General features: G+C 36.2%; 1 protein-coding gene across 1 annotated transcript; it reads left to right on the top strand.

Annotated features, from left to right (window-relative positions):
- The first annotated feature begins 1,958 nt into the window (after positions 1–1,958).
- Positions 1,959–4,437, top strand: LOC103480288 (macrophage mannose receptor 1-like). The gene is made up of 2 exons (XM_008435174.2): positions 1,959–2,427; positions 3,349–4,437. Exons 1-2 carry the CDS (start codon positions 2,244–2,246, stop codon positions 3,690–3,692), a joined length of 528 nt encoding a protein of 175 aa, XP_008433396.1. The 5' UTR covers positions 1,959–2,243; the 3' UTR covers positions 3,693–4,437.
- Positions 4,438–8,995: the final 4,558 nt, after the last annotated feature.

The following is an 8,995-nucleotide window of genomic DNA, read 5'->3' on the forward strand; positions in this document are numbered from 1 at the left end:
TTCTCCAGACAAATATTTTTGATTTGATATTTAGGTATTGCTTTACCTAAATAAATACTAAAGTGTGTGACTACTGTAAGCTTGGTTCTTGATCCCAAACAAAAATCACTGGTAACAAACATATGATCACCATCCTTCCCTCCCTTCTCCCTGGTCTGAATCACAGGGAAAAAGTAAACATTTCAGAATTATTTCTATATGTCAATAAGTGGCATATATTGATTTATCTGTTTATGTCTAACAAAGAATAATTCCTGAGTATCACTCATATTCCAACAAACAGCACAATCACTCCTGGATGATATCAAAGCATTTTATTGTCTGAACATTTAAATCCAGGTAAAAGGCATATCAATAATATGTCTTATTCGCTGTAAATGTGAGTGCAAGTTGAATATACATACATTTCCTTAACTTTATGAATAACATGTTTTTTAATATGACAAAAAGCAAACAGAAAAACAAATAGGTGATCCATTTTTTTCGTATTTGAATATTCAAATGATCCCTCTACCGAACCAAAGCTCCCCGTCAGGTGGAACTGAACATCCATTGACGTCTGTTTCCAGCAGAACACGGACATCTTGTTTTCACTTCTCCATAATACGACATAAACCAGATGTAAGTTTTAACTCTGCTCTCACTTTGAATCTGTTTTACTTTATAAGGTTTTTATCATGTGTGTATCTGTCAGGTGGAATTTATAGCAGTTATCTCTATGTTCTTGATTTTTTTTTCTAATATTTTAATACTGTTTTGTTCCTACTCTATATTCTAAGCCGATTTCAGTAATGTGAAATAAAATGCAGCTTTACAACTTGTTTAGTTGTTTATAAAAATGTTTGCAGTCATAATCGGAAACACCTGCTCTCTGTGTCTGAGTCTTGTTTTGTCTCCAACGCTGCTAAGATTTTTGTATGAATAAATATATATTTTTGATTTTACACATATATTTTCTCCAACAGAGACAAATCAGTCAAAAGAAAGCGTTTCTATCCAACATGGCAAATATGCAGAGGAATCTGTTTCTGCTGATTTGGATGGGTAAGTGTCTGAATAAAAGTGGTTGTTGACATTGTCTTAATAAAGGTAAATTAGCTTAATTTTCACTCAAAAGACCACCAGATGGTACCATAAATACATTTTGATTGTAATTGTTATAAAGTCGATGATGTATTTGCCCTCCTGCGACTTCTTTTCTGTGTAACCCCACCGGGTATTTTCTGTTTCAGGTCAATGTTTGATTGTTTGTCAGCTCTATCATTTTCACTACATTAAAGATAATAAGAAATGGACTGAAGCTCAGCAGTACTGCAGAGAGAATCACACTGACCTGGTCACAGTGACTAACATGAAGGACATGAAGAGACTCATCAGTATCTTACCTGAAGATTGGAGGGGAGCCTGGATTGGTCTGTATGATCAAACACATGGTAACAGAAAGTGGCGCTGGTCTCTGCCTGGAGTGGAGTTTAATAAAAGTGAGACAAACTGGTACAGAGATGAACCAAATGACGCATGGGGGATGCAGAACTGTGGAATCCTATGGGATAACCTGAAGTGGGGAGACATATCCTGTAACACACCTTTTAATTTTCTCTGTTATAACGGTGAGGACATTTGAGTTTTAAGACTGGAAGAAAATCCTGGATTTTAGATGGAAATTTGTTATCAAAAGTAAAAGAAACAAAGACTAAAAACTTCCAATTTATTATGATAGGAAACATTTGAACCATCTTTGATCTAAATCATGGGTGGGAAACTCCAGGACTTGGGGGGCCGGAGTCCTGCAACTTTTAGACGTGTCTGTATTTCAACATACCGGAGTCAAATAATGAGGTAATTAGCAGAACGAGAGAATATGACTGCAGGAGGTGATTCAGATATTTAATTTAAGTGTGTTGGACCAGCGAGACATCTCAGAGTTGCAGGATACCGGTATTCGAAGACCAGGATTCCCCACCCTTGATCTAAATTCTTGAACAATTAAGTACTACATTTTCTGATTTAAAGTCATACTTTGCCAAGACAATATTTAGATAAGTTGATGCTGACATTTTGTTTCTCACACAGAAAGTAATTCATTCCAGAAATTTCACTTGATACAAAAAAATAAAAAGTGGACAGAAGCTCAGAGTTACTGCAGAGAGAAACACACAGACCTGGCCAGTGGACTGGAGCAGCTGCAGGATGAGGAAGTGGAGAATGAAATCAGTCCTGGTGGAAGATATACGTATGTTTTAATGGGTCTGTTCAGAGACACCTGGAGGTGGTCAGATGGAAGCAGTTTCTCTTTCAGACACTGGAATAAATGGTTTGACAATCAGATAATCAACAGTGGTCAATGTGCCATGACTGTGTTTGGTGATGGAGGCAGATGGAAGAACGAGAACTGTGATGAAAGAAAACCCTTCATCTGTTATGATGGTGAGTTGTTCTAACAAATATTCTCACTGTTACGACCCGGCTCGGCCAGGGGAAAGGGAAGCAACATTAAAGAAACCTAGGTGGTAAGGTTTTACAATTTGGGAGTTTATTACGGTTTTGACAAAAAATAAAAAGGTAAAAATTAACATCAAAAGTTAGGGACTTACAAAAAAAAAAAAAATGTACAAAATAAGAAAATCCACAAAACAATCAGGGTTGTAAACCAAATATCTTAACCAAACAAAAATGGACTTTCCATACAGATTAAACAAAAACAAACTACAAATCTCTAACAGAGATTCAAAGATCCCTCACAGGGACAAGAGCTAGCAAGAGCTTGCAAAACTAACAAAATCTATCAGGGCTATCAAAGTTTACATAGTCAGTTGACAGCAATCAACTAAACAAACAAACACCCAAAGTGGCAAGCTGTCTAAGCAAAGAATCAGCTGCGCCTTCTCCCAGGAAGTCCTTGGTTTTTAAAGGGGAGGCCTCTTCAGGGATTGGTGTAGCTGGTAATTGATGAGCCAATCGCTGTAGGCCTCAGGGAGTGGCACTGGAAGGCAGGGCTGCATCCACTTCCAAGTGGAGTCAACTTGATTAGAAGCTGCTGATGGTACAAAAAAAAGGAAAAGAAAACATACACAAGGCCACTGGCCGTAACACTCACAATAAAAGATTTAGTACTCAGTGGCAAAAGACAGTTTAAATTATTCATCTGACAATATGCATTTTTAAATTTGTGATTTGAAAAAATAATTGAAAATATAAATCAAGTCATGAATGTAAACACTTCATACTCCAAAATGTTATCAAGTCACAGATATGTTTTAGTTTTTCCATGCTGTATTTCATTATTCTTATTTATAAATAACAGCCTTAGATTTGAATATTTTTTTCTGTGCTGTGAACGTCTGACAGATAACGTGATCCTGATCAAAGAAAATAAAACCTGGGAGGACGCCTTGACATACTGCAGAGATCATCATGATGATCTGGTCACCATCACCAACATGGATGATCAGAGATGGATCCAGGAGAAAACCAAGAATGCATCGACTCCTTTTGTCTGGATGGGTCTGAGCTACGCCTGCACTCTGGATTTGTGGTTCTGGGTCAGTGATGAGGTGGTCAGCTATAAGAACTGGGCCAAAGGTGAACCGATGGACGACTGTGACATGTCTGGAGCCATGGAGACGGGAGGAAAACATAAGTGGAGGAAGAAAAAGGATACTGAGAAGTTTAATTTCATGTGTTCTAAGTAAATCAAGTAGAACATTTGCTGTGTATAAATATTTATAACCAGTTATCATTAGACCTGGGCTTCCAGGTTTTAGGTCCTGGGTGGTTTTTGATAACCCTGGACAAAATATAAAGTACCATAAAAAATACTTACATTATGTCAGTAAAATATTACAAAAATTCCATCCTTATTCAAAAAGAAGCAGGATGCATCATTGCATCTAAACCCTTCAAACAAATTAACAGGTCATATAAAAAATACATTAGCAGAGTCATATGACATGTCAAAGTACATTTAACTGAAAACATACCAATTAGTTTAATACAGTTGGAGGACTGGACTGCTGACCGTTTAACTCACTATGAAATATATTTGTAGGGCCATAAACACAAACCTCTGTATCTTCAGCTACCTTACCGGTCCAGACTAACGTTTTAATTCCAATAAACGATTCAGGAAGCAGGGCTGCTGTACAAACTGACAGATATGACTCCCAACATGGAGGCCCATAAATACGTGGAAAACAAAAATTCTAATTGAGAAATTGAAACTATATATCCTATCTCTTAAGGTACTATTCATTATATATTATCCACATAGGACTCTCATTAGGGGGAAATAATGGGATGACCTAATCTGAGGTGCTTTAGTTTATTCATTTGAGCAGGAGGTACTGTCTAAACCTCATGGTTAAAAATATTTCCATAAAACTAAAAAAAATCACAATGATTTTTTTTTTTGTTTCTTCAAAATACTTGCCAGGCATATCGCTGCATCCTGAAAATATTTTTAAAATTGGTTTCATTTCACAAGAACTTAACAGCTCCCTGGATTTTATGACAGATAAAGTTCTTTAGTATTTTAATATGTTTAAAATGTTTCTACAAAAACATTTATTAGTTGATTTGGATACATTTGTTCTATTTGTTAGCATGCACATTTAGTTAACATATGTATTTATATCAACTTAAAGTTAATTTTGCTTTAAGATTAACTCTTGGTTGTTTTCTTGCCAACTTACCTGCCAGACAAAAGATGGGGCTCAGAGCTCAGCAGGCTTAAATGCTGATTGGACTGCACCACTAGTTCCTGCTGGCAGGGGGGATTTGTAGCTTCTTTGTTTAGAAAGGTTTTTTGTATTTAAGTAAATATTTGTATTTAGAGTTTAATATCTTTTATTTTCATTTTTGGGTGTTTAGCTTAGCCAAACTTAGCTGTACTGTTATTTGTTAGTAATTTTATTCTGTTTAGTTTCCCATGCTGTGTCTTAATTGGTCTGATCAGCCAGTATATAAACCCCCGTGTGTCATTTCTTTGTGAGGTCAGTTATGTTTGCTTGTGCAGTCAGTTGATTTGCATTTTTTATTTTTTGTCTGAGTTCCGTTTTGTTTCTTTGGCCTCTTTTATGACCACAGATTCTCTTTTTGTCATTTATAAATCTTTGGATTAAAATAAAATAAAAGCCCTATTTTTTTTAACATGTCCTGTGACTCCTGTTTTTAACTTGGTCCATCACATTCACCTATACAAAAAAAAACAAACAAAAAGAACTTTATGTAAAAGTAAAATGAGATGTAAATAAGGATTATTTCAGGTTTTGTATGAAGGCGACTCCATGACGACATAAACAGAAAAACAAAAAATCTTCTGAGGTTTTCCCTGGTGTGGAAGAGAAAACCACATCAGGCTTTTCTTCCCTGGTTTTCTCTTTCCCTCCAGGAAAACCTGCTGTTTCAGAATAACACTGAGGAAGGAAGAATAGATTTTGTTTGAGCAACAATCATTTTATACTAAAAAAATGTGTTTGGGGCTATCTTAGTCTTTATAATTTAATGTCATAATCTAAAAGATTTACTAGAAAATTCTTCAGTTCCTCTTTCTAATGAAGTGACGTTTACGCACTCACTCATCTTATTGGCCTGTGATGTCATGTGATGCAAACGTTTTCACTCGAGTTCACCTCTCTGTGTTCCTGTTCTTATGATTGACTTGTGGTGAATCTACAGTCTTGGTTCGTGTTACACATGCAACCGAAGAACCAAACAATACTGAAACAGAATCACTATAAAAATCAGAACATCTTTTATTACAAGAAAGCAAATCAGAAATGTGACAACAGTGCAGAGCAAGACCCAAATGCTGGGTGGAGTCAGGAGGCAGGTACATGATTAAAAAAACAAAAATCAACATATATTAAAAGAATATAAAAGGAAACTCAAAAACTAAATTAGAAGATGATGATCCAAGATAGCGAATCAAAACAGCAACCAAAGAGATGAGCAACAAAACATGGCACTGCAGAAACAAAAGAAAAAAATCTTACCAAGTATTTTTGTCCAGTGTCTAGAGCAAATATCTTAACACTTTAAATGAGCCAAAACTAACTCATGAGTAACTTTTCCTGAAGACAGAGGAGCTTGCTTTAAGTCAGTAATTCTTGAATACTGATATAAGACGAATAGTTCTAATGAGATATGTGTTCACTAAAAACATGGGAAACCACAAGATCGGCAAAAAATCCAAGCAGGAAGTAGAGACCTAGATAACCCAACCCGACCAGATTGGGTCGGGTTGGGTTTTCTAGGCTGTAAACATTGTTTCCAAGCCTGATCTGATCCAACTAAATATATTTCAATAGTGGCTCAAGCCCAAAGCAAACCCTAAATATTATTTTAATATTTAGGGTTTATTTAGAAAATTTGTAAGTTGCCAAATCAAAATTAAAAATTCCAAAATGTTTTCCATGTGTAATGGCTCTATCATAGAGACTTTGTGTAGTATAAATCTTTGGGTGAAATTTTAGAATTTGTGTGTTTTGAAGTTGTATTTTTCTTTTTTTCTGTTTCCAAATTATCTCATCAAAAGAAGATTTAAAATAATTTTGATGAAAATTGTTTTGCATGTTTATGACGCTGATAAACTCTGGTAGAAATATGACCGAGTCAGAAGAAGACGCCCTCACATTTTGACTTTATGAAGTAACAGAGCAGGAGAATGAGAACGACGATTCCAATAACTAATCCAATGACAGGGGAAGACGAGCTTCCAGGTCCGGATGCAGCTGTGTTCAGAGATGAATAAAGATTGTTACCTGTGACTATGGTAGTACACAAAACAAATAAACGAACAAACTGTGATGGCGAGCCACGCAGGGTAAGATCCGCACCTCATCATAATTTGGTTTTACTTCAGTTTACTTTGTGGTTATTACTTTAAATATTGCTTATTATAATATGTCTTTATTGTTTAACACCTTACAATGTTTATATGGAGTGTACACATATTGACACTGCAAGGTCAAAGGTCAATTTTATGTTGTATTAATACTATTTGTCTTTGTTTGAGTTACCTCAAACTTTCCCTGCTGAAGGGCAAAATGTTGAGCTTCCTGAAGTACAACTGATGGTCTGACTGGACTGATCCACATGCTTCCATGTGGTTTAGCTAAACCAGTATTTAAGTGACCTAATGTGTCATTTCAGGAGGTCAGTTAGTTTGTCTCATGTCAGTTTGAGGGTTTTGTCAGTTATATTTTTGAGTTTAGTAATTTGAGTCGACCTCTCTCATTGGCATGCATGTCTAATTGGTGTTATGTTAATCATTTTTTCATATTTTGGGGATAAATAAAAACCCACTTTTTTTAATTCAACACCTGTGTTCTCCATTCTGTGCTGTTTGGTCCATGACAAAAACAAACAAACAAAAACAATCATTTCATAAGATAAGTGTATTAAGGACCTCACCTTTAACTGCCATCCAGCTCTGAGGTGAAACTTCTCCTGAATGTTCACACTTGTAGAAACCTTCATCTGACTGAGACACTGCAGAGATCTTCAGCTCTCCTCTGCTGTCATTTTGGATCAGTTTGTCATTATGACAGAAAATCACATCAGAAAGTTTGTTTTCTCCTCTTCGTCTGCAGCTCAGAGTAACAGAAGCTCCTTCAGTCACAGGATGGACGGGGCTCACCAGGAGAAGATCTTCATCTGGAAACCAGTCAGAGAAAATGAAGCTTCAGTCAGAAATCAGCTGCTGGAGACAATTAGAGGAAAAAACTGAATATGTGATTTTTATCATTGATGCTTTACATTTTATCTTGATCACAGTTTATTGAAATTGTAATATTTGCCAAATAATTTTTTGCTTTTCACTATTAGTGAACTATGGAGCAACTATGTGCATCAACATTTCTAACAGCAGCTGAAATAACAATGAAGACTTTATATTATATGTTATAAGAACAAGATTGAATGAAAAATAATCATTTTGGATCTGAAACTAGGCCTTCCTGACATTGATGGAGGAATGATGTTTTTTATAAATACAAAGTAATTCACGTTAAATCTGCAAAACAAGCAGTAAAAATGACTGGTCTATTGCATTCAGTTTCTAATTTCTGGTGAGCTGTAAAATTCCTCTGATGAACGAGATAACTCGTATATTAACTTACCATTTATACTGATGTTGACTGAACTGCTGAACTCTCCTGATCCAGACTCACACCAGAACACTGATTTAAAGGGCCAGTCACTGTTAATGGTACATGAAGACTCAGACATTTTCCCCCARTTGGAACAATCTGATAACTTCTGGTTTATTTCTCTAAACTCCTTCACTCTCCACTCAGTAGAGTTTCCTCCACAGTTCAGAGTCACAGACTCAGAGGTGAAGTGTTGCTCTCTGTCAGGACTCACTGAGAGAGACGCTGCTGGATGAGGATCTGAAGAACAACATGGAGGAAATAATCAACACAAGCAGACAGAAAACCACCTTCAGTCCAATATAAATGTTTTATTCATCGTTACACTTGTTAAAATAATTTTATTTAGAGCAATTTATTCCTACAGCTATATTTACTGAACAAAACTATAAAACCCCATGTCAAATATTGTTGCTATGTGGAGTTAACAACTGTAAATGAGCATGTGATGACATTTGAGCATCAGCGATCATGACTCAGTCACTGTTGTTTTTTACTCAGTGCATGGTTGAGGCATGTCCAGTTGGTGATCAGACAAAATGAGCAACAACTGGACAATCCTTGGACTGAGGTCAATAAAAGGCCACCCCAAAAGTTAAATTCTGTCACAAGTCATTTTGCCTCAGATGTCTTAAGTTATACAGGATCATGCCATTAGCGTGTTGGATGCATGGATGTCCACCAGAGCAGCAGCTACACGGTTCAATGTCCATTATCGGACCCAAAGCCATTTAAGAGTTGGTTTCCAACAGACTGGTGCTACTACATCCGGCTTGTTCATCTGCGGGATCAGCTAAGACCATCAACACACATAGCTGATGAGACTATTGGTCTGCACAACATAG

Source organism: Poecilia reticulata, linkage group LG18, assembly GCF_000633615.1.
Source record: "Poecilia reticulata strain Guanapo linkage group LG18, Guppy_female_1.0+MT, whole genome shotgun sequence".
Taxonomy (NCBI): Eukaryota; Metazoa; Chordata; class Actinopteri; order Cyprinodontiformes; family Poeciliidae; genus Poecilia; species Poecilia reticulata.

What these genes read in the sequence shown, in the direction of transcription:
- LOC103480288 (XM_008435174.2), top strand. Translation starts at nt 2,244, where the DNA reads ATGGGTCTGTTCAGAGACACCTGGAGGTGGTCAGATGGAAGCAGTTTC. An exon ending in ACCCTTCATCTGTTATGATG is followed by an intron (nt 2,428 to 3,348) that starts GTGAGTTGTTCT and finishes AACGTCTGACAG; the next exon opens with ATAACGTGATCCTGATCAAA.